Source organism: Pterocles gutturalis, unplaced genomic scaffold, assembly GCF_000699245.1.
Source record: "Pterocles gutturalis isolate BGI_N339 unplaced genomic scaffold, ASM69924v1 scaffold1370, whole genome shotgun sequence".
Classification (NCBI taxonomy): Eukaryota; Metazoa; Chordata; class Aves; order Pterocliformes; family Pteroclidae; genus Pterocles; species Pterocles gutturalis.
Window position 1 is genome coordinate 8,297 of NW_010145499.1, and position 26,689 is coordinate 34,985.

At 39.8% G+C, this 26,689-nt stretch overlaps 1 protein-coding gene across 1 annotated transcript in view; it reads right to left on the reverse strand.

Annotated features, from left to right (window-relative positions):
* Positions 1–4,094: 4,094 nt before the first annotated feature.
* STK38L (serine/threonine kinase 38 like) overlaps positions 4,095–26,689 on the reverse strand; it is a 24,340-nt gene continuing 1,745 nt past the window's right edge. The window contains exons 2-14 of the mRNA XM_010085386.1: positions 20,763–20,907; positions 18,869–18,920; positions 17,405–17,527; positions 16,890–16,973; positions 14,799–14,922; positions 14,118–14,272; positions 13,155–13,257; positions 12,318–12,379; positions 10,437–10,554; positions 9,896–10,019; positions 7,208–7,303; positions 5,492–5,583; positions 4,095–4,222 (exon numbers count right to left, since the gene is read on the reverse strand). Of these exons, the coding sequence (XP_010083688.1) occupies positions 4,095–4,222; positions 5,492–5,583; positions 7,208–7,303; positions 9,896–10,019; positions 10,437–10,554; positions 12,318–12,379; positions 13,155–13,257; positions 14,118–14,272; positions 14,799–14,922; positions 16,890–16,973; positions 17,405–17,527; positions 18,869–18,920; positions 20,763–20,907 (1,406 nt within the window). The remainder of the gene's footprint in view (positions 4,223–5,491; positions 5,584–7,207; positions 7,304–9,895; positions 10,020–10,436; positions 10,555–12,317; positions 12,380–13,154; positions 13,258–14,117; positions 14,273–14,798; positions 14,923–16,889; positions 16,974–17,404; positions 17,528–18,868; positions 18,921–20,762; positions 20,908–26,689) is intronic.

Consider the following 26,689-nt stretch of genomic DNA (forward strand, 5'->3'; position numbering starts at 1 on the left):
ATACACAAAAAAGTGTCTCAATTCCTTAGATGTCTCCCATTCTGGAAGAGAAACAAATCCAGTACACTGATGTGAAAAAATAAAAACCACAACTTTACAAAAAAGAATGCTACTTTTATTTTCAAATGCTGTAAAAAGCCTCATATAAATTTTTATAATGCTTCTATGTAACTTTCCCAACCACAACTAATGAAACAGTCTAGGAAAAATATAGCAGTTGCCATTTCGACTCCAAGAACGAGCTGCTGTAATATATCAACATTAAAAGGAGAAGGTACAGTATGTTACAATGCTTGTAATTGCTCATATTATTGAAAAAGTGAGAGCACTTCCTAAGCATTAGAGTATAACCGGGCTAAACTGCAGTTATTCCCTACTTGCTGTTGCAGAGGAGGAAAGTCACCTCTTCAGAAGGAGCTGACACAACACCCTTTGTACTGCTTATGTCCATTTATCTCAGTAGTGTGGAGAGCTTCCAGCAAGCCCCTTTGCACTTAGGTGAATTCACCCACGTCAGATGCTATTATTCCATACTGTATCCACTGGCTCAGGTGTTTAACAATTGACCTATAAAAATAACACTTATGTAACTCTCCAGCAAGGCAAATTTAACAGTGCAAATGCAGTATCAACAATATTTGATTTCTGAATGCTGGCAATTTTTTTAACTCCTTTTGCACATGAAACAACCTCTGCTGTTGTCCTGTACCTAAGGCCACTCAATCATGCTGACTGGAGATGGAACAAAGTGCAAAAGCTCAGCTGGGTTTCCCAATCCAAGCTTCCTCCCCAGTTTCAGGGCATTCAGATCCAAAATTTGGATTCAGGCTCACCACTTCCATCGATGCACTCCAGTTTTCCCTGCCGGAATAGGTTAACTTCCCAGGAAACCTCTGATAACAATTTGCATACACAATTCCACATTTTAACAAAAGTTAACAAAACATACTTCCAGAAAATAAATTTTCACATGGTTGCAATCATCAAGCCATTTCAGGATCTTTGGTACTCCAAGAATAAGAAAAATAAATGGCACATTGACAAACATCACCAAAGGGGAAAAAAACACAACCATCCAAAGGAATAAGACAAAAATAACAAAAGATATGTTGCACTTCCATTTTTGAAAGCCAGTGTAGATTAACTTTCTGTTCTCTATTTAATCCATTGCAGTGTCACAGTTTCACCTTTAAAAAAAATTCTATCATCCTAAAAGCATAGTTAATATTTTGTTTAACTTGACTTACTGATTAAAATAATGCTATGTTTTGAAAAAAGAATCAACTACCACAATACAGGAGTTTATGCTAGATAGGCTGCAGGCTGCTTCCCTATGGATACTCCTATGTGAGCACTGATATGATTAATCATCCACAATTTTAAATGAGTATTATCTTTAGTGTTACAAATATAAGGGTTGAGATTTTCCCAAGTTTGTAAACCAGTGAGTATGTACAGACCTAGTTGTTTAATAGATAGCTTTAAATTAAGTGTGCATTTATCTCCCCTCCCCCAAATCCCACAGGAAAGAAAAAAAAATTACCAGTATTACTGAGCATTTGCAGATTCCATGAAACTTATCTTGTCTTAGCAAGTTCAAGCAAAGACTTCTTTTTATATTACGCAAATAGGGCAACTGTGGTGTTGCTGTTTGCAGGAATTCCACTTCTGGTGCACATAGTGCCCCATGAATGAGACTGGAAATTAATAAAAACTCTTTTGAATAGCAGTGTCCTTTGAGGCCAAGCTTTCATCTCAGGTATTTTCTGCCCAAGCTCCTCTGTTGTGGTAGAATGGATTGAAGGCCTTAGAAGAGGAATTTCCTTTCCTGAGAAGCCTCAGAAGCTGCTAGGGCACTGGCAGAATGAAGTCTGAAAGTGTAGAGGTGGATTTAAGTGAGTTACTGTTTTTGGACAGTCTTTGGATGGATACAGATTGAGCTTCACTACATTGACAAGGCTGAGAACAACACTGGAGAATTTCTGAGGGATCTTGCCCCAGTGACAGTAAAGGGGTGTTAATTAGTGTAAGGTCTGGGAAGAAAAACTGGGAAATCAATAAGCTGTTCCCACATAAGTCCAGCATTTAGGGAAAAGTTTAGCTTAGCCATGTTCTGAAATAACACTGTATAATTTGGATGGGCCCTGAGGCCCTGTTGAAATGCAGGATAAATAACAGATATTAGATGCTTGAAGGGAGACAAAATATTGGAGGAAAGACATCACTGACACCTTTGAGGAACCTAGAAGCTGCTGGATCGGGGAAAGACTACATGCACATCAGTAAGCCACTGAGGCACAGAAATCTTGCTGATAAATGGTCTTTTATGCATCAGATGAACAGCCCAGTGTGTTTTTAGAGCATACAAATAATTCAGAATGGCTGATACCATGGTGCTTAACAGCAATAAATACTTCTGTAATGGCTTTATAAATAGTCATTCCATTTTGCTGCAAAAAAGCAGTATAATGGAGTCTTTCCTACTTTATGCCAAAACATCCTGTGCTTCACTCTGATGGGCGTTGTGGAGGCTTTAGAGTGCCTTTCATTTGCATTCAGAAGAGGAAGACAGCAGCAGTGACTCTGCTTGTTCAGTTACTGGGGAATTGTTCATTGCTATAAATCTCCTTTGTAATGAGAAAATTATATCAGAGATCTTTACTGTATTGTGATAGATTTGAAGTACTGCAGATAAAATGCTAGTACAGGCAAAGAGAGATAAATTTGCCAGCAGTCCTTAACTGCTGCTGGGTTGAGAAACAAAACCATACCCAGCATATAGAGGGATTTCTGCTTCAGTTTCCTCATCCTAGGAGAAGGAGACCCATTTCTACTGTCAATTTGTCAGTATCATGCGAGAACAGCATTTAGATCATCTGCCCCATTCGGTCATGGGTGGTGTAGTTCCTGGAAACTGGGCTCCAGACTCAGCTGATCCTTTGTAATCCCACGGTCCACGTTAGATGGAGATACTAGAAGCAGATGGAGCCCACAAGAGAGTCTGAGTCCAGTGGGGTGCTCCACTTCCTCTGGCTTGGTAGAAGCTGCCACAGGGTATTCTGGAAAGAAAAGGCTAGAGTAGGGTCCCTTCTGTCTGAAAATTCTTAGAGAGACAAAAAAGAAAAAGCAGCAATTTCATCACTTCTCTAGAATAAATTTCATCACTTCTCTAGAATACATTGTGCACAGACAGAAAAGACTATTTGAATTATGAGAAGCAAAGAGATGATCTGCCTTACAGCATAGGTAGGAATGCAGTCCTGGAAACTCTGCCGTCTCTTCAGAACTTGGTATCAGAAAGTTTCCCCTCTGTTCAAAATCTTTATAATTTTAATGCAGATTCCTTTTTTCTTCTGAAGTTGCCAACAGGCATTGTCATCTTAAACAGTAATACCCACCAACTATCATTTAAAGTGGAAATACCCCTAAAGAGATCACAGGGACTGTCTCACTGCCACACACAGTAGAAAAAGGAAGAAAGAGAAGAAGGGATGGTCAGTTGATAAAGCCCTCCAGTGAGTAGAAGCAAGGGTAGGCAGGGTACAGGTAGGCCCACAGGACACTGCTATTTGAAATAATTCAGTGTTGCTACACCCATGGGGCATCTGCAGACCACAATTGGAACGCCCTTGAGCAAATGCTCAAAGAATTTTGCAAATGTGGGCACTGGTTTTTTTACACTGCATTTCTAAAACCCAGCAGGTAAGCAGTATAATAACAATGCCGTGTAAAATGATATGTTTTACTCCTGGGTGGATTAGATGGTTTACAGTACAAACAAAGCCACAGTACAGAGAGGCATAATTAACCATTATACACACATGGGCAGTGCAGTTACAAAGGGATGTACGTTCCTTTTATTCCAGTACCTTTGTATAATAAAGTTAACAAAAATATTCAAATATTAAAAAAAAAGCCAGCTGGCACTGCCAACTAATTCCTGTAATAGTCTTAGAAATCCTAATCCTGTAGAATTTCCTTGTGAAATTGATGCGCACCAGACTCAACGTATTGATAACTAATGCCAAGCGGGTCTGGTGATGCAGCTACCTGAGGTTTGTATTTTTATTTCTTTTGGGGGTTTGTGTTTTGTTTCACAATTTCCCAGCTTTCATGTAGGAAGGGATTGAGCCTCGCTGCGTGAGCCCTTCAAACCTCTTGTAGGTATAATTGAGGAAAACCCAGTCTTTGGATTTGTAGTCAGGTTCCGTTGTGTTTGGCACTGGAATTCAGAAACAAAAATAAAAACAAAACAATTTAAAACAGCATTGCTTCTGAGAGGACTTTTCACAAAACACTGACATAAACAGTCCTGAACTCTTATTTCCCTAGTCATCAGAAATTCCTTGAAGAAATCCTGTTTCTAATCAGGTCAGTTGCCTTTTGTCAATGGTCTGAGAAGAGCTATAACTTCAGCATATACCTTTGAAGCACAAAAAGGGGTTTTTTTGTTTGGATTTCAGGATTTTTTAGTATCTCTACACACTGTAACAGGCTCCCGTAACTTGACAGGAACCTCTGAACCACCACAGGGTATATAATTACAGAAAACATAACATTTAGGATGCTCCATGCACAACAGACACATATACATATTGTGTTATCCTCACCACAAACAGAAGAAAAAGATATATCCAAGTTCTCCCAAGAGAACTACGCATATCACACACATACTGGTCTTCTAGGACTTCCTGTCTGCTTATAGCATTACCCATATATGGACTTAAACAGCTTAACTTAGGCACTGGAGATGACTGCTTTTGCATTGAAAAGGACAAACTTCTTTGCCAGTAAATAAAAGCCATTTCAGAAAAAAACCAAAACAAACCGTTTTTGATAATTCTTATGGTTGTTAGTACATCTACACTTACCTGTCATCAATTAATCATTGTTATATATCTGCTTATCTTTAAGCCATTAATAATTCATTGAAAACAGTGGGAGCTGGAAGAATTTGGCATGTCAGAGAATCAAGCCTTTTAAGTGTAAAAATTTCCTACTACTTTCTAAAATAAATTAACAATTAAAAAAACCCTAAATGGGTTCATAAATCACTATGTTAAATAGTCATCTGCCTGCAAATTCTTGCCCACAAATATGTGAATATTTATGTCTGGCATGAAACTCGAAAGTCATTAAAGACTGAAAGTGAATCAGTGCATGATGTTTTTACCAGAATTTGGTTAGACAGACTGTATGGTAGCAAACTGCACTATTTTCTGTGCTCACTATATCTGCAAACCATTTTTACTAACAGATTTAACTTAAAATCTGTAGGCTTTTTTTTTTCCCGTTCCAAAGTTCTAAGGAAGCAGCAGCTATGAGAGATCACAGGTTTACATTTATATTTGAAAGAAAGTCTCTAGATCAAGTCTGTATATTACCTTGATTAGGGTATCAGAAAAATGTAACATAAACAACAACAAAAGCATCTGTGGAGTACTCTGGCATGTCATAGATAGAAATTTGGAATTTACAATGGCAGTCTCACCTGGCTGTAAAATATCAGATTCGGGAAATTCATCAAAGTTGGAAGTATCATCAATGCTTTTGATTTCTATAGGGATTGCAGCTGGTCTCTCCCTGAAAACAGAAATAAGTGTCAGAATAGTGAATACTAGGAAAAGATACATTAAGTTCCAGTTTTGTTTAACTTAGCTTTTTACAGTTACAACATCCCTTTTACTTAAAGCACAAAGGTTCCACTGAGTCCATCAGAGGTGTATCGGACTTGCCTGTTTGCTGACATCATGGGGAGATTTACTGGTTTCCTATCAAGCATTACTATCTTCTTGGCAAACTTTTCCCATTAACTGAAAGAGCATTCCACACTTACCTGCCATATAGCTATCACTACGATCTAGGTTGTCACCAAGAACCACTGCGGCTACCTTAGTTTCATAAACCCAGCCAAGCAGTATTTTACTTGCATTTGGAGCCATCAGACACATTGCTTTACAATTCCGGCACTTATCAGCGTGGACCTCATCCAAATACCTTTTGACTGTAGCTCCCACTTCTGACATTCAGTCACTAGTGTCTCTCATCTAAAATGGGTCAGCTCTGGCATGTTACTGCTTTATTAGCTCAACAATTAGGCAGCCCTTTAAGAAAGTTTTAAGGTGATTTTCAAAGTTGCTTAAGTAATCCATCCCACAAAACCATTCAAACTGGAACATGACACTGTGGGAACGTCATTAATTTACAGCTGTAAACTTATTATGGTTGCAATTATTACAATTAAAATTAAAACCACTTCTGTGTGGAACAGGGAAATCATCTTGCCATGTTGCCAAATGTGACATGAACAGATATGTCACTGTTCTTGCTGCTTATTAATGTCTGCTACATGAAGAGAGATGTTAAATGGGGCTTTCTGCACCAGAGGAAATAAGTACAAGAGTTGGACAATCACATGCCCACAGTATGGATTTTTGTATAGTAGTATTACTATATATAATACTGCAGTAATGCTGAAAGAGCAGACTACCTCAAACCTTAAAGGGAGCTGAACAGTAGCCATCATTTCAACTGTGCAGCCACCAAAGTTTGCTCTAAAGCTGTTATCACCTTGTGTAGGTGCAGATGTAGCTCAGCATCTGCAGGCATAAGCTTAGGCTGGAACTGGTATGGCTGCCTTGGCTGGGCCCTCTACCCAGGCTTGGCCCAGCAGAGTTTGGCCACAGAGGCTGCAACCGAGGTGAGTCAGTGCCTCTGCCCAGCACTCTGTAGACATACCAGTTCACTCAGCTGTAGTATCTTCAGCGTGCAGTAAAGATGTGCCCTGTGTTTTCCTTATACTTGTTGCCTCTCCTCTTCATTCATCTATTTCCCCTGCATTTTTGGAACAGAGTTTGCTTTTCTTGTGCTCCTATTACAAAAAAAGTCAATTATAGCAATAGCTGCAGAGCCCATTACTACTGGAAGAGGAGCACTCTGGTGATACCAGAGCATACATCAGGAACAACAGTCATCCTTCCATAATTTGTTTCCATCCTGGGCACTCTGGGGCAATCTGAGGCATCTCAAGACAGATCTATCAATGTCAGCAAGGCCTGAAAACTTGCCCTGTCACCCACCTACTGCCAGTAGTTGCCTTCCAAAATAAAAGATAAATTGTAAATAAGTATCCTCAACATCATAGTGCATGAAATTCTTGCTTTCATGGCTCTTATTCTCTAAAATGTGTGTGTATATATATACATACCTGATATGTCCCCAGTCCACTCCTTCAAAAAACGGATGACTTTTTATTTCCTCTACTCCATTACTACCAATTCTATTTTCAGAGTCAGTACAAAACCTGAAAAAAAGTAGAAAAAATAAAGGGAATGTTACAATACACGGAGACAAAAGCCACAGTAAATAAAACTGCCGTGGTATCCCATATCAGGAATTTGAGGAAGTTCTTTCAAATTGTTCCATCACTTGGGCTAGTGTAAAAGCAGCTCATTGCATGTAGGAGAGAAGGGAAACAGTAGAAGCAGAATATTGTTAAAGTCCCAAAACAAAAAGCATGATGCCAGTAACTTAGACCTTTTCTAATCTGTTGCCTCCCCATCTTCAAGGTTTGTGAATAGTTACTGCAAGTTCTAGGTGTTCCTGCTCGGCAGGGGGATTGGACTAGATGATCTTTCGAGGTCCCTTCCAGTCTCTAACATTCTGTGATTCTAGCCCTATAAGATTAGTTTGGAATTGAGACTTAAGTCCCTACCATTGAAAACTCCTCTGTATGTTCTCAACTATTTAAAATACACATTTCAAAGTCAAACTAACAGGAGCAGATACACTAAGTGGAATAGTACTACTCTCTGATGTCACATTTTGGAACTACAATGAGCCAGCAGACACACTGAGAACATGCCATGTCCATAGCATACCCTATTCAGTCTGCCACCTCCTCTTCCCTCTCCCTCAGAGGGAAGGTGTTGGTGGTACAAAGACCTAAGGCCTATCTCTGATATAGCCCAGCTGCATAACCTTGGCTCAGACTCCAGAAGAAACAGTCAATTTGTGAGAAGCAGCTATGAGAAAGTCCAGAGAGTCAAATAAGAAAGAAAAAAAAAAAAAGTTAAATTTGTGATAGAGCTAGGACTGTTAAGATGGGGACTGTTAACCTGTTCAAGTAGGCAGGAGGAAAACACCGAAGTGCAAAATCCTGAAGAAAAAAAATAGGGAGAAGGAAGCTGTCTGACAGGAACTCAGCAACATCGGGGATTTGTTCCAGGAAGCAGCAGAGGCTGACCCTTCTTCTATGGACTGACACCTGCAAGGACTGATGCTGGCTGGAAAAGACTCTGAAGTGACTCATCAAGGAGATGGTGAGCATACCAATCCTTGGCATAGAAGTTCATTAAATCCTGGCTATCTTTTGTCCGTGTTAGTGTAAAAATATAAAGCAGTTATATCTTTGCTGTCCTTGCAGTTTCTGAGGACAAAGGAGGAGGTAAAATGCCCACATCAAACAGAAAACTTGGTCTTGCTAAGTGTGGAGTCACTGGACAACCTCCTGGAACTGGGGAGCACTTGACAGAATGGGGATATGCGCCTCCTGTTGCTTTAAGTCAGCTGGCCTTTGTTAAATTAAATCCTGTTTGCCTAGATGAGCAAAGCCTCTGGTTGTTGATTTACTTATCCTGAACTCATAATCTCTCCACACAATCGCATCATCCAGATTCACAAGGCACTTCTCACATCAATACACTGCAAAACACCAAAGATCACCTTCTCACTGGTTAGTGACATTTTCATCAGGAAATTTAGTAACGTATCAATGTAAGCTGTAAACCATCTTCAGTTGTAGACTGTAATGTTCTTCTACTTGTAGTTGAGTGTCACTTGGGAAGAAAACCTGCTTATATTTCTACTGCAGCCCAGACAAGTACTGGTGGATGCCAAGTACTAATAAAAGACCTCAAACCTTGTAACAACAGTTAGCCAGACCAGGTCTCAAGATTTGTCAGGCTTTGTCTGAACTTGATTTTATTTTAGTTTGGTTTTATCTATATCCATAAAAATAAAGAAACTTCAGCTTTGTCTGCAACTTCCTTTAACACTGCACAGGAAAGGTTAAGCAGAACACTAAAGAAATAGTGAAAATGTAATAAAACTGTTACATGCAAACTTATTAATGAGGATTAGCAATAATTAAGTAATTTGAACTGTTAGTATCACTGTAACTGGATTAAGAATAACTGTTAATTGTATTTGTTATGTTTGTTGTAGGCTACTGGAGCACTGCTTGGACTAATAATAAATTCTAGTTCTTGGCTCTGCCTATGAAATATGTTCTCCTTTTTGCCTGTAACAAAATTGGGTAAGCTTGTAATATTATCTTTGAAAAAAATCAAAGCCAAAAACCACCACCCCCCAAACCTCCCAGGACAAGAGAGCATTTCTGCCTGACCTTGACATCAAAAACCCTCACAAAAACTTCAATGCAAACTGAATGGATTAAAAACTGTCATTTTGGAACAAGTGAGTAAATCCAAAACATCCAAAGATTTCTGTTCAGCACCTTAAGTGCTGGCAAGTGGTTAATTTTCTAGTTCCCTCTGAGAAGAGAAAAACTGGGTGTTAATCACTTTTTTTTTCCCTTCTTTTTTACAATCTGCTGTGTTTCTCCTGATACCATGGTACAAATCAAGATCATCACAGCTTATTTCTTCATGCTAAATAGCAAAGGGAAAAAGACTAAAAAAATCCATCCAGAATGGCAACACAAAAGAATCCTAGAATGGTTTGGGTTGTAAGGGACCTTAAAGATCATCTAGTTCCAACCCCCCTGCTAACTTCCCCTCCAATCTAAAGCTTCCTGCATGCAGAAGGGAAAGTTAACCCAATAGAAGATGATTATGCCTGGGTGAGTGGCCAGAAGTGGGCTTTAGTTACTGACCTTAAAATTAAATCCTTTGCTTTCTCTGAAATGGGCACCTCTGGAGGAAACACCAATGTTTCTTTCCAGTTCATAACTTTCCTATAAGTTTCTTGTGGCGTTTCAGAGCAGAAAGGTGGATACCCTGCACAAAGAGATAGAAAAATCAACAAGCTTTTCCCAGAAGCAAAAAGTACAAAAAGCCTCTGCTTTTGCCACCACGGCTCCCAAATCTAACAAGTAGTACTAGCCAAGAGTTTTCTCTTTTGTAATACAACATTAAACGTTATTTTGTTACTTCCAAGTAATGAGACTGACCCTCAAAAACATTTATTAGCGAACAGTTATTCCACTGAAACAACTGAGGCATCTCTTTCTGTCTTCTTGGAAAGGTGGGAGGACTTCAAAGTTTTCTGGAAGCTAAATTTGAGGCTTACTTCAGGTAGAACTGAATGAAAGTCTGGTACCTCCACTACTATGCAGAGGATCAGACTCAGTGAATTAATGGAAACTGTTACCTTTGAACTCTTTGAATGAGTCTTAGGTTGGGTCTTTAACATACCTATTAGCATTTCATACATAATCACTCCCAAAGACCACCAGTCACAGAGCTTGTTGTACCCAGTCTGCATAAATACTTCTGGTGCAATATAGTCTGGGGTTCCGACAGTAGAATATGCCTGGAAAAAAGGAATAAACTCTTTAGAAGATAAATACTACATTTTTACACTTTGCAAAACCTTTTCCTCGGGATTCACATATAGGATCTTGTTATTTGGATGGACAAGAATGTTTAGTTTGAGAATTCACAGTATCTAAAAATCCCAAAAACATTATTCTTTTTACCTGAATAAGCACAGAGAACCTTGAAAGTAAATTTAAATCTTCCTCCTAATGTGTCAAAATCACAGAATATTCCCTCTGCAATATCAGAAGGTCATCTCAGCTCAGGTTTCAGGTAGCTGCATTACTAAAATACCTAAGTAGTTCTCTTGTTGTTATAGTTTTTTTGTAGTTTTGTTTGTTTGTTCATTTTTGTTTTAAAGGGATAACCAGTGGTAGATATCCATGTGTGACACTTGTGATACACTAGCTGTTCCATTTATTACCTTGTCTTTATTGCAAAATTATTTTGAGCTCTTACTGGATCCAGGCTCCATCATTTTAATCTTTTAAAAGTGCAGCCTAGATGATTCTGGCTAATGACTTGAACTATTTGGGAATTTCTCTTTACTGAGGGAAAATTTTGCATGAGGCAAGGGCGGGGGGAGGGGGAGAAAAAAAAACAAAACAACAAACCACCAAACTCCAAAACAACAAAAACCTGTAAAACCAAAAGAGTCCACCAAAACCAGTTTTGCCAGAAAAATCTTTTACTTTCTTTTGTCTGACCAGAAACAAAATGCTTCATTTTATCTAACAGAGGCTAGACACTTCATTTTGAACCACTTGAAAACCAAGAATACAGCTCCTTTTCAAATAGTGTTGATACAAGTTGTCATTTTGGCCTTTTATACTCTCTTGGACTGTCTCATGATTCATCTAGCTTCACCACATTGCTGTGCCACACTAGTCTTTACTGGCTGTAGTCTTTTCAGGGATCTAACTCCAAGCAGGAGCAGGGGCCCCTATGAGGCAGCATGATTGCAATACGATCTCATTACGTCTCATAGAAAGAGAAAATAACCCCAAAGCTTTTTGGGAATCCTGTGGCATATCACTTGTTAAACAGTGTGTGCAAAAGAAGTTCCAAAATTTGAAAACTGAGGTTTTTGCAACTGCTATTTGGTTAAAATCACAAGTGGGGCTAAAATTCTAAAATCCCATGGCTTATAGACACTCTCCTTTGATTCAGTTCATGCCAGAAGGCCCTTCATTACCTGACCACTCACTACAAACCCAGGCTGCACCACTCCAGTGCCAATATCCTCCACTGCCTTTCCATCACATTCCCGTTCAGCGAAAGGACAAACAAGTTCTCCCCACAGTTCTCAAAGACTCACGCACCCACGCATCTTCTTGCGACACTGAACTGCAGGAGTTCACACACGGTATCAGTGCCAGGTCAGTTTAGGAGACAAACTGAAGATACACCTTTACTAAGCAGTTGCTGACACCTAAGGTTAGTTAGTCCAGATGCTCATAAGGGAAACAAGGGCACAGAGAAGAGCAGGGCCTTGCTAGTCACAGCTCTGAAAACAGAATAAGTGACCTAGCTGATGGTCATCCTTCCACTCTTCCCCTGACCTCTGAGCTATTCCACAACTGGAATCTCTAGACCACCTTCTTTTGAGTTAAGAAATTTTGGGAGCCTGAAGAGAGCAACATCTTTAAGAGATGAGGGCCTTTCAGTTTTTAAAAACCAGCAGCATTAATCCCCAGTTTTTATTTAACATTTTCTGTAAACAGTTTAAAAGAAAAAAATTATACACCATTAACTCACCAGCTGTCGCCTGTTCTTCTTCCACGTTTCTGCTTTTCTCTTTGAATTCATATTCTGAAATGCTAATTTATAAAATAGTAATTAGATAGTAAATGCATTTATGAGAATGAAAAAGAAAATACTGATAACAAGTTTTCAAAGTCTAACTATATCTTTAGAATGCTTTAGTCTAGAAACAAATACTTTATTATAACTGGAGATAGGAATAGCTACTGTCCAATTTGCAGCTGAAACTCAGGTAAGTAGGACACGTGATCAGCCATTCTGAATTAGAACTTGCTAAAAGTTTTACAGATTGATCCAAGATCAGCAGCACTTATTGTTGCAGCTGGCAACATATATTCAGATACAGACAATGGTTTTTTTAAGCAGTAAGTGAAGAAATCAAGAAGAACTGCAAGAGAAATTTCACAGTTGTAGAATAAAACACTAATGTGGATGTGTCAGCAAAGCACACTGATGAACAACTTTACTCTTATGAAAAGCTCCATGAGATTGTCACTGACTTCAGTAAGCCAGCACATGAAACCTATGTCCCTTCTGAGTGTTTCTGTAACTTCACTAACATCGTTATGAAAAATACATTAAAATATAAATACATTGCATGATGTGCATTTGTATCTGTGTACAAATGTGCAATAATAGATTAACACTGCAGAAATCGTCACTTCTTTCTTGTGAAATGCTTCCACATCCCAGGGAACACGCATTACCAGTTTTCCAACTAAACGCAATCAGCCTGACCAATCTTGCTTAACCCAGCAGAAATAAATTATGATGTAGCATAGCTACAGCTCAAAACTATTTAAATGTTTAACTAGAACACTTTATACTTACAGAAGTCACTTGGTGGGTTGTGTGTAAGGTTCCTGTAGAACTCAGTTCTGTGAGCTTTCTTTAAACCTGTGCATAGCCCAAAATCAGACAGTTTTACATGACCCTAAAAAAATCAGAGAAGATAAAAATATAATTTAGATAGTGCTTGACAAACAGTTTTAATAACTGCACATGCCTTCTCAGGCCATGATGGACTTGCACAGGACTACTTAATTCAGGACAAGTAGGCAAATAATGACTGAATCTTAATGTACTGTGAGAACATGTTTTCTCTCAAATGGGTTATTGCTCCTGGGAATGGTTATATCTACAATACTGTAGCAGCTGAGGGCAGACAGTGTGCCTGTTTTTTATTTTGAACTGGATACCACTGAGACTGAGAAGGCCTCCCAGGACAAAATTTCTTTGTTTTGACAGTAACCTGTTTTTAATCAGGTTTCCAGACATCAATGTTAGATGGTCTACAGATTTGTGTATGATGCTTACTGGGTCTGCTTCATGGCTTGCTATAGTCAGTCTAACAGACAGACTGCTTCCTTTAGTGAGTAGGTAACAAAACAAATGAGATAAGTACAGGAATTGAACTGACTATTTAGCACTGTCTGAATGTTTCATGTTTTCATTCATCTTGAAATAACTAAGTGTATCAGTTTTTAATGTGTATGGATATGAGCATCTGGACACCCTGTGTGGGTCTTCTCACTTTAAGGGCTTTCCTTAAAAGGATTAAAAGGCTTTCCAACCAAAAAAAAAAAAAAAAGGGGGGGGGGGGGGGGGAGTTTTGCTTTAAGTATCCTAGTGTTCTACAAGGAAAAGATAATGACCACTTTCTGCCTTTACTCCAGCTAGTTTAAAATCACTGGTGTGGCACTACTGGTTGCAACCAATTCGCAGCACTATAAATGGCATTATCTGCAGACTGAGATGTTGAAAGCATAGGCAGTTTACATGCACATTACATGCCTTAGCATCCAGCAGAAGGTTATCTGGCTTAATATCTCTGTGGATGAATCCCAGCTGGTGAATAGCATCTATGGCCAGCACAGTTTCAGAAATGTAAAACTGTGTCTCCTCTTCTGACAAGGTGTCTTTCTTCATTAGTAAGGTCATCATGTCACCTAATCAAAGAACAGAAAATACAGCTTAGAAATCAGAACATTTTAATCACAAGACTAATTCTCCAGGAAACCCCAGTAGAATCCAAATTTAAGCTTGTAACTGGCCTTATAGCTACTAATTATAAAACTATTACTGCAAGGACCTACAAACCCAACATACTTTTTTAGTAAACTGGATGTACAATTGTTTAAAATCCCAAATAGAAATTTTAATTGGATAGCCCAGGAATATTCAGTGAATGCATAATACATATATTGCATGTATTTACTAGCTTCAGCAGTAAAGAGTAGAACGTTGGATCAGAATAATTATTTAATACAAGTCTATTTCAACACCCCTCCATAACGTTCCTCCTTCCTCTAAAAATCAGGAGTGGTTACATTACCAGGACTTCATTTAAAACAGCAGTAATTTTTTTATTATAAGAAATTAGACAGCATTCTTACTTCCAACATTTTACAAAGCTGACAATGAAAGCTAAGGAATAAGTACTTCTATCACCTAACACCACAACATACAGCTTACCTCCAGGTAAGAACTCCATGATCAGGTAAAGATTTCTTTTATCCTGAAAGCTGTAAAACATTTTCACTACCCAGGCTCCATCTGCTTCAACCAAAATATCTCTTTCTGCTCGGATGTGGGCCACCTGAAGTTTTTAAAAAAATACTATGATTAAAGGACAATTTAAATATTTCAACAAGGAATGCCATATTATATAGCTTGACCCACAGAAGTCAACTCAATGTTGAATGTAATTGTTCTTGTTCACACAGCTTTGCAGGACCAGCCCCTAGAAGCACAAAGCATAGCTTGCTAAACTGTTTCTGTTTGTTGGAAAGAACTACAGAAGTTTGTGAAAAGTGCAATTCCCTTTTTTATTATACCCTAAAATGAAATAGGAACATTCAAAAAAAAATTACTGAGCTGACCATCACAAAGCTTTATATGGTACAGCAAGCTCAGTACTCTATTTAAGGGGGAGGAAGGGAAGAGAAGATGGAGCCATTCCTCCAAGTGATGTGCATGAAGCTGGCCCAGAACTGATATGGCCACCACTGCTCCTGATGCTGGCCCTGGGCAAGTGAGTTTGGGGTCATCTGACCTCGCTCAGGATACTCCAGTCCCAGCTGGGGCTTTGAAAAATAGATGAAGAGCTGCTACCCCATGAATTCACTGGAACCTAAGAGTAATGGAGACTGAAGGAGGGGTGTATGTTTCACTAGAATGTATCCTCATCCTGAAGGAAAATGAAAGACATACGGATGGAAAGATATTTCTTGACAGCTGTAAGATTTTCATTATTCATACACCAGAAAGCAACTTCTGGAAAGAAAATATGTACCATTAGTTCAGCTTCGAGGGGTATTTCCAATAAACAGCCAAGTCTTCTGCATCTCTCTCCCAATTCTATTTGTCAGGAGCATCTTTACATGTATGTGTTCTTTTCACAGGGTTTCACAGGGCAATGGGTTCTCTCTCTGTAGTACACATTCCAATTTCATCTAGTTCTATCTATTCTCACTAGAAAATATTTCGTACTGCTCTCCACTCCTCAATGTAGCTCTAAAATATAATATTAAAACCTTGCTTTAAAAACAGCCAGGATATCTCCCAGTGTTATCAGGCTTGAAAAAAAAATTTCTAAATTTTCTTGTATTCATATCCTGTGTTGCTTTCCATTGAACAAACCAGGCAATTAAAATTACAGCAGATAGACACTCTCCAGGGAATATGACAGTCCCAGACTAAGTGGAGAGTGTGAGCTCAGCCTCCTTGCCACATCAGGTTATGAAATCAGGGCATGGCTTCAACTAGAGGACCACACACATCGTGGCTGCTGTGCAGAACATGCTGCTCCTCTGGTTCCCTATATTCAGGGCATGGGCTTCAGGAGACAAAAAGTCTATGCCACAAAAAAAATAAAGTAGAAGTACCACTGCAGGGAAACATAATACAAGAGCAAATGATGGGTAAGGTTTGAATAGGTAAGGAAAAGTCCTCTTTTATCTGCCCTTTTGCTTGAGACATCCACACTTGATTTGTTTGCATTGTGGTGCTAAAGTACCTGCTGTGTCCTACCAGGAATTTGCAGTGAATTGTTAACTAAAAAGTAATTGCAAAAACCAAACCAAACTAACAAAACCAAAGCAAACCAAGAAAAGACCCAAATAAAAAGCAAAAGAAATGGAAACAAAGACAATGAACAATGTGGCATTTCTTGGTTTCTAACCATCAAAAAAACCCATCAAGTATTCTCAATTTTTACTTTTGCACAGCATTACTTTTCAAGAAGAATTTTCTTGGAAATGTAGTTTTACAGATCAATATATAAGGTCACCATTGATAAAGGAAGAGAGAAAAAAATAAAAAATCTTTATTCCAAATTGGTTGTCAACAAAACGTTTTTAAAAGTGCTGTTATATGGCCTTATTTCCTAACTTACTACGTATTCTTTTGTACTGTGGTAGCAACTCCATAGATGCTTTGGACTGCTATACCTTTATCAGGTCTATAGAAGGGGAAAATACAACCAAATAGTATCTGCCACAAAGAACTTAGTCAGTTTTCTAGACAGCATAAGTTTGAAAACTAGTAGACTTATACAACACAAACCTGTTCTTTCTCCAGCATATCTGCTTTTCTTAGTATCTTCATTGCATAAATATGACCTGTATCCTTCTTCTGCACAAGGCGTACCTATAATGAGAAATATAACCCAATCAATCTTCTCTGCCTCAGAAACTAGACTCCAGTGTGGAATCTATTTGTTGGAATGTTCAAAATTGCTGTGCATGGAAAAGGTCTTTTGTTAAATGTTTAAAAACACATGGAAGAAAGAAATATTTCTACACCGTGTACAACACTAACACTAGTGATGAACAGATAGTTTGAAATAGTATTGTTTTAGGAAAAGTTAGCAGGCACAGTAAACTCCAGGTAGCTGTGAGATTGTGTACGCTAAAATTCAGGAGCAGATACAACCACGATGTGACACAGGGCAGGGAGGATGTTTACTACACTTCTGCAATAAAACTCCCTAACTGGAACTTCTTATTCTGTAATTAAAATGTTTCATTTCAACATTCAATTCACTTTTAATATTCTATTCAAGCAAGAAAGCTACAAACCTCCCCGAATGCTCCTCTTCCTATAACTTTCAAAGATTCAAAGTCATCCAAGCCAAGTCTAGTCCTCTTCAGTCGCAGAAACTCCGTTTCTTTGCGAGCATGTTGTGACCTGCGCAGTTTTTTCTAAGGAGACACATACAAAAAAATTTAAGTCATTTGATGTAGAAAGTCAAGATATACAATCTTCCTGTGAAGTATTCTCTCTCCCATTAGGATTACAAAGAAAAATGTAAAAGAAGACATATTTCTAATTTCTCAAAATATGATCCATGTGCAGGGTCTTTTACATAGAGTCCTCAAACCCATTTCCACTGGTTTTTGTTTTTTGTTTGTTTGGGGGTTTTTTTTGTGGTTTTTTTTTTTTTTTGGGGGGGGGGGGGTAGTGGTGATGAGGTGTTTTTCTTTTTTTATTACATAGATATAATGAAAGAGTAGTAAAAAATAATGGGGAAAAAAAAGTATACTGGTTCAAAAAAGTGCATCACTCCAAAGGCCAAAGTCACTAGCTGAGGCAAGGACTCTTGTTTCTGGGTAGTGTTAAGGATCAATAAAAGCTGAAACTTGCACCCCACCAAAAAGAGTGATGACAGGCAACAAGAAGCCTAACAGGCAGCAGAGATCAAACTTACACGATCTCTAGCAAAATCCATTTGGTTTAGAGAAGGCAAACACTTGTATTTGAAATTAAAATCTGTCGAAGTCCTGTCATGTATTTTGTTCTACAAAAATGTCAGTGGGACTCACTCTGGGAGAAGACAAACACTGACGTATGCTCCCAAAGATACTGAGAAGATCTTGCACTGCTAACAAGAGCCATCCACCAGGCACCTGCCAGATTTTGTACTAGGATAACAGTGTCATTTAAAACCACAAGATGGCATTATGCACCCACGTTCACTTTTCCCTCTTCCCAGGTGTTAACGGCAGCCACACAAACTCAGAAATGACTGGAGGTACTGTTCCTGCTTATTCCCTGCCTATCCTGAAGGCAGTACAGGCAGCCATGGTGTGATGAATGTCAGAAAAGCAACTTACTGACCAAAATTCTGAGAAATACCAATGGGACAGAGATCCCCCCCTCATCCGTATCAGAACAGAGCAAGGGTGTGCCCACTTTATTCTTTAAATCAAGAAAAAAATTGTTCAAGCATTTTGCTTTCTACCCACTTCTTCCAAGCCCATTTCACCTTTTTTTCTTGACAAATATAATGGCAAACAATTTTAATATTTGAAAAGAAAGCTATATATTTGCTGTGGCCCTATGTCTCACAAGGACTAAGGGTGGCATGAAAAACCTATAGCAAGTATCATTCAAGCATATTCACAGCTTCCCATTCACATTCATTTACAAAATCAAACTTAATGTCATGCTAGCTAATGGTTCTGTAAGGTCCTCAAATAACAATTTGAAGTAGTGTGACAAAAGCAAAGAAGCCTCTTCAAAGGTTCCTCAGGTAGTATTACCTCCTCATCTGCAAGGCCTTCCTCTTCCATAGCCACTTCTAACTTCTTCTGCCTGCAAAGGGGAGAAACAGGAGATTGGTTTTTTTGTTATTTATTAAAACAAACATAACACTACAGCAAGACAACACTTTTACTTCACATATTCCAGATACCAAAGAGTTTGCCTCAAACATAAATTTGAAGACTTACTGCGCACTCCATCCATTTATTCATTAGTGACCCAAGCTATTGAAAATGTATAAGCCAATTTAAGCACATATTAAGGTACTTGCAGAATTAGGCATTAAAGGTCCAGACACATAATCACTCTAATGACTTATATTTCTTCATATAATCTTGTTGAAGTAAGGCTGTTTTTATCATTTAGGATTACAAATCAGAATAAACATGGTTAACCATGTTTTCATGGTTTCTAGCTCAGCTCTACCTCCAACACCTCAGCCAGCTCCAGCTTTTGCCCCCAGTCTCAGCCTTGCTGGCCTCTCTGGTCACACACCTGGTCCTGCTCACCTTACCCTCATGCCAACTAACTCTACCCCTCTGGATTTGTCATAATCTCCTCCCAGTGTCCTGCCCGGGCCAAGGTTTACTGGTCCTGGGTCTCCTCTAGAGTACCCCATAGATGGCAGGGGGTCAGCATGGGGCAATGTGTCAGCTGGACCCCTCTTCTCCCACCCGTGGGATGCTGCTTCTTTATGACCATCATGGGTGCAGCTTTCAGAAAGCCAGTTACCCGCTAATAGTGGCCAAGAGCTTGAAGGCCAGGTGCCAGGCTGCTGGTGTCGTTCTACACTTCAGGAAGTACAGCAGGATCCCTTAAATTAAAGGCCCTCGGTAGACAGTCTATTCTCCTAACTAGAAGCAACTCAATTACATGGGATAATGACTAAATAGAGAGAAAATGACTAAAGAGAGAAACCCTGCTGCTCAGCTGAAAACCCCTCAATTAAAAACATATTACCAGGGGAATGATAATTTCACGTGCTGATGACAATTTGAAACACAACATTCATTATAATCAAATGCTTCGTGCTTTTGACACTTAATTCAAGTAGCACTTCACCACAGCAGAGACAAAATTGGGCACCGATAAGAGAAGTTAAAGTGAAGATGGCAAATGCATGTTCCCATGTAAGCAGTACCTGTCAACACCACCGAAAAGGAGTTTAGAGGTGGGTACTACATTACCCCCAAAATTCTTCCTGCCCACACAAGAGCCTGTCAGACCCTCCATCACCACACTTAATACTCTTTCTTGCTCCTTATTTCAACCCCAGACTGCCTCCAAGTCTCTACTTTCCTTATCCCATCACCCTGTCAAACACCTCTCCTATTAGTCCATTCCCTATTCTTACACACTCCTTTCTGCAGGGTTTATGAGTCTTAGCATGAGCTCCATGCTGTAGAGCATGAATAGACACTATGAACCACTGCCTTTTACATGAAACCAAGTCACTACCCATCAGCAGCTCCACAGCATCTACCCCTGTGGAGTTTATTCCCTGTGGCACATGTAGAGGAATCAGAGGTCGCCAACCCCACATGCAGAATTAGAAATCTCACACGTGCTGCAGAGTAAGACCCTGCACAGACTGGTTTCCACAAGATAGTGATAATTTAGTGAGGAGCTAAATTGTATGAGAACATGAAAAGTGGAAGTCCTTGGTCACTCGCTGACTGCTTGGTGCAGCGGCAGGGGTTATTTGCAGGTCTACCAGCACAACCAGCAGCAGAAAGGGAGCCTGTGCCCTTCGGAGATTAGCTCCTCACTACCAAGTACAGAAAAACTTCCAAGAACTGCTCCATGCATGGGAATCAAAGTGCCCTTGAACGAACACTGCCAAAAGTCAACTAAGAAAAGCTAAAGAGGAGTGAGAGGAAGCAGAGCCAATACCTCGTTTCCCTCTCTTCGTGCTGTATAATTAGGTTGCTGTAGAAGTTCTCCAGTGTAAGTTTGGCCACCGTCACTCTCTCCCGGGTGTGGTTACTCATGGGAAAGGATGTTGTAGTCCCTGCAGTCATCGCCATGGTAACATGTACTGAAACAGAGCATGTCAAATCATTACTCACTTGAAAAAAAATTAAAGTACTTTTTTTTCCTCTTTCCACTCTCCATCTCTAAATTCTTCAGTGCTATAGAATTCGCAGGGAAGGCACTGTTCTTTAGATATAAGACAATCAATTAAAGAAACCCGTATTATAAAATTATCCCAAGATAGCAAGGGAGCTTACTACCCACTACTCCAAAAAAATAACAGGTTGGCAAAACAAAGGGTGAATCACAGCAAAGAATTAATGCAGGCTATGGGCAGCTCATCCAGCAGCACTTGTCCACAAACGGGGAAAACATACCTCCGGTGGACTTGAGCCCAGCCTCAGGGAGGGAAGAGGCAGCAGAGCATGGAAAGGAAAAGGGGGAAGTGAGAGGAGGACCAGGCAGCTCGCACAGCTGGACACGTCATGAGTCTATGACAATTTCAGACTTCAGAAATGCTAGCTGCTAACAAAAGGACAGGATAAAATTAAAAAGTAATGGACAAACACCCTAATCCTATCCAGAGGAGAGGCTGTTTCAGTGATAGAAGATAGCCATTAAGTATCTTTGCATTTTAAAGCCACTCAACCAAATTACACGTGGACAGTTGGGGGGATTTCTAGAAATCATCACATGAAAATGAAATAATGGAATTGCTGTACTTTAAATGGAAAACTTCTGTTCCTTGCTTTTTGTTTGGTTGGTTTTTTTAAAGCAGCAACCAACCACCAAGAATAGAAAACCCTTCCCCACCACAAGGCCATTAGGCAACCAGTCTTTCTTTGTTTCCTTTCCGACTGCCTCTGTGCCGTATCGCTGATGAAACAAACATTTTCTGGAGTGGTATTTCTTTACATAGCAGTTTGTTTCCTTTCTGACTGCCTCTGTGCCATGTCACTGATGAAACAAACATTTTTTCTGGAGTGGTATTTCTTTACATAGCAACCTGCGTCTGGATTCTCAAATTCAGGAGAGAATCTTCTTATGCAGCTGTAAGTAAGTTAGCCCTGTAGATAAAGTACTTATAGGTCAGGGCACGTGGTCACTGAGCACTTCAAAACTGGGAAGAAAGAGGAAAGATGAAAGGCTGCTCTTTTCGATAGCTTTCATCTCGAACACAAAGAACTTGGATGTTCTAGAACGCTTTTAATGCTGGGAAAAGTCCTGTCCTAAGTCCCCTGCAGCTGGTCTAGGGAAGCCAGAGGAGACTAAAAAAAAAAAAAAAAGAAATAAAAAAGAGCACAGTTTGTCCTAGGACTTATGCCCTACCTGGAAGTGGGTTGAGGCACTTTAGGAGAGCTTCACAGAGAGAAGACACAAATAGCAGTATCTCAGCCCCACGCTCATTTGTTCAGGTTGTTTTGGGGTTGGTTTTGGAAAATTACACAGAAGTACATAGACTTCCTTTCGATTAGTTACGTAATCCTTCTATTTCACCAGGGGATTTTGAGGAAGACAAATCCCAAATTAGGTTTACAATCTTCAAGCACATCCTAGTACCTTTTAAGGTGAAATGATTAAAAGTTCCATATAGAAGAAAACTTGCACATCCACATCAGACAGGAAGATTGCTTAATTCTGCTCTGGGTTTTTTGTTTTGGATTTTCCTGCTACCCTCTGTGAAGACAGTATTTCATCTTGTTGATTTTTAATTGGATTCGGTGTGACAATAAGATATTTGTTGCCAGAAACGCAGCTGCTGTGTCACAAATAAAGGCGTTTTATAACATTATGTAGATATTATTTTAGCTGTGTATTTTGGAATCCACAAGACACCAGAGTTCTGAGAATAAAAATTTATCTCTCTATACATATACAACGAGGTTTTAATAGCACTACAGCTGCTTTATGATGATGTCAATATTTTTTTTTTTAATCAATCTGTTATCCCCTTCAATTTTCCACTAAATAAAGATGAGAGCTGTCAACTGTTGACAATCTTTACTAAAAATTATGGGGTTTATTGAAAGGAGGTTGTAGTAAGGTGGGCGCTGGCCTCTTCTCTAAAGTAACAAGTGATAGGACAAGAGGAAATGGCCTCAAGTTGCACCAGGGGAGGTTTAGGCTGGATATTAGAAAAAATTTCTTCACTGAAAGAGTGATCAGGCATTGGAACAGGCTGCCCAGGGAAGTGGTGGAGTCACCATCCCTGGAGGCGTGAAACATGTAGATGTGGTGCTTCAGGACATGATTTAGTGAGTTAGGTGGTGTTAGGTTGGACTTGATGATCCTTGAGGTCTTTTCCAACCTTAATGATTCTATGATTCTCCACACAAACAGGTACCTCACACTGGACACTTCTTGAAAAGTTGGAGAGTTTGTCTCTGCTCTCCTTATTAAGTCTGTTATACAGTATTATACTCTCTTTCTCCCTTGATAGGTGGGAAAAAAATATAAAACAGGTATTGAGAGCAAAACCTACAGAATGTAGACACACCCAAATCAACCAGAGCAACTCGTGACCACATGCTGGCATCTACGATTAAGTTATTTCAATAAATGACCTAATAGAGTAAAAGCCCACCTTCTGAGCATTTTGGAGTGTCAGGATAGCGCAGCATTAACCCAGGCTTGAAATGGATTAGCCTTTACTTAAAGTATAATGAACACACTCTAACACAGGCAAGCAACAGGATATTTATCCTTTGCACATCTTGTATTCCTGGTAGGATAAAGTAACACTGCAATTTTGTTTCCTGTTAATTTGTTTTCCTCATGCTCCTATATTCACAAATGCAGACATTACCAAATAGCAAATCAAAGTCACTTGATTTTATTAAGCCTGTAAAAAGGAGATAACAATTCTGGCACTAGCACACCATGCTATAAATAGCAGGGCTGACCCTCGCTGAGGTTCTACAGTAGGAAAATATAGACAAGAACCCAACCTGTAAGCTAGCAAGCTCAGAGAAAGTTATTTAACAGAGAAGAAACTTGTATTGACTTCACTGTCATACCACTGCATGAGCCCACCAGAGCAGGAGAGATACACCATCAGAAGCGTTTGCTTCCAGCATCCTACATACCCTGCACACACCCCACCAGCCCTGCCTCTGGACCATGCTGTACCACAGCATAGCATCGCCTTGAGACAGAATTTACTTTAGATTTGCTCATTTTGCAATTGGTGTTCGTTCCCAGGTGGCCCTAGTTAGATCTGTCATAATGGAAAAAAAAAAATCAACTTCATAAAACCAAGAAGTGCTCTGAGCTCTCCAGACTCCCCAAACTAAGTGTAAAAGAGCACAGACCTGGCAGGAGACACAAGGTACCCCACAAAATCCTACGTCAACTCACAGCTGAGAAAACCACTTCATCCTTTTTCCTCCTGTCTCTCTGCTTCCACTAACAAACCCCCAAACAAAGCACAAATCCACATCCCAGACAAAATATTCAGTTGGGAGTAACCAAGTGAAATCCTTAAGTATGACCTTTATAAACAAATGATGCCAGAAGGGATGGGGGTGGGAAGCAAGAAGCTTCAAAATGGGGCCTTTTATTGACAGAACACTACTTCTGACCTCAGCACATTAACGGGAACATTCTGAAAAGGTGCCACCCATAGTTCTTGGAAATGCCCTCAAAAAACTACTGATACACCCAAATTCATGCCATTTGCATAATGGAACCATTCTGCTCCTGCTGTATCACTGGCCTTGCATTGGGCTCCCTGGACCACAAAGAAGGTCATATAAACCAGCCAACAAGAACCAAAGACCTTTCCTTCCAAAGGGCCTGTTACTTTGGAAAAAATTATACACCACGGGCTGCGAATGAGAGAGACATCAAACCGACCTAATCGACAGGAGACACTGAGCAACCTGCAGGACAACCTCTCCGAGCTGCCAGAAGCAGAGATGCCATATGTGCTGCTTGTCCCAGAAATGGAGCCTGTGTGTCCTGGACAGATGGCTGAGCTCACCGTGTGAGCCTTTCTCCTGATGCCTGCTCTGCTCAGCAGCAAGAACCTATGGTTTGGGCACAGAAGGGAGAGGGGTGAGGAGCTACAGGTGTGGGGTGACCAGGGGATATCTTACCCCAAGAAACAGGTAGGACAGCAACATAGCAGGGAGGAGATGAAGGATGTTCCTGAAGGACAAGGGACAGCAGGGTACAGCAGCAGAAAGCAGACAGCAAGCCCAATGCTAACAAGATGGAGTTTTTCAAGAGTCTCCTTTGAGTAAGTCTGTCCTGACCAACTACCTCCTTTCTGGTAGAAAAATGCTGCCTGGTCCAAGAATACATTTGATCTTTCTATTCCCAGATCTTTCCTGATTGTGAAGCAGAGAAAGGCCAAGCAGTGTTTACTGCAACTTCAGTCTGTGCTCCCATCTATCACAACAGCTCTAAGTCAAACCCTTGACCGATTTTCCTGAAAGCGTTTCCACTGTTTAAAGCCCCACACCCAGCTTCTGCTACACAACTGGTAATTCAAAAACGCACATCCTCTCCAGGGTTCTTCCTGGCAGCTCCCACAGTCCATCATTAATATTTTCATATTAGACTACTGGATTCAGGCTCTGGTTAATCAGAGAAAAATCACTGAGGCATCTAATCCCACCTGCTACAACTCAGAAGAGGAGAGTTGGAAGAAATCAAGGCACCTGGAGAACTGTTCTCCCCTGAAAGAAACACTTGGCACCTTGCAGGATCATTTTATAACCAGGAAGGGATGAGAACACAAAATCCAAGCTTCTCGCACATTATCTCCAGCCTCCCCAGCTCCATCTCAGGACACACAGGATATGCGAAGAAGAGAGTGAGCATGGAGTTGGTGCTTGGCATGAAGGAAGGATGGAGGTTTGACACCCTCAGTAATTTTAGAGCCTATTTCTACGTATCCAGGTAGCTCTAGACTTTAAAGAGAAAAGGATAACGAAGGATGAAACAGGATCCCGACACAGATGTACTACAAGATCTCAAGAAATCAGCTTTACTAACTCATGGCATACTTTCCAGCCCGTAAAACAGAACTACAGGACAGGGATGTCGAGTGGAGAGCATAATCATAACACTTCACATCACCAAACATTTGAACCGCAGCAATGGTGAAGATACTTCGATAGGAAAAAAAAACAAACCACCAACACAAACAACAAAACACACCAAAAAACCAACACTCCCCCCAAGCAGATAAATTAATAATTTCAGATCCTTCTAACATATTCTTACAACCTTTCACGTTTACTTACTTATATTCTCACTGAAGTGAGAAATCATTAAAAATGTGAGAGGATGCTACAAGCAGTGAAAACTGAAACCAGTCTTCCCACCTTTCTTCCTTACTAGAGGGTTTCACATTTCTCAGGATACTACAGTAACCTGTTTGATCATTTCTTGCTTTCTCTTACACAGATTGCCAGTGAAAGGGCAAGTCTGTGCCACTTAGTGGTGGTTATCATGACCGGGCTTCAATTCTGTAAGAACGGTTCTGAAGGTGCCAGTCTCTTTACAGGCAAGTCTCCTGCACAACCGTGTTATATGATATAGCTTGTTCTTACTATCAAATAAGGCTGGATCTATACTATCAAATTAATCTGGACCTAAGTCACACAATGAAAACATCATTCTTATTTTTGAAAGCATGCATGTAGTAAAATTACACAACTAGAATAAATTTACACTGGACTCACTACTTAGTGGGTATTTAAGTTAGGGAGCAAACACTACACACAATTCTCTGAGAGAAAAGCACATTTTTTTCCCCATGTGACAGAACAATGCTGCTTACATTATGCTGCTGGGTCTCCGATTCAGATTTAAAATGTAAAGCTACACACACATTC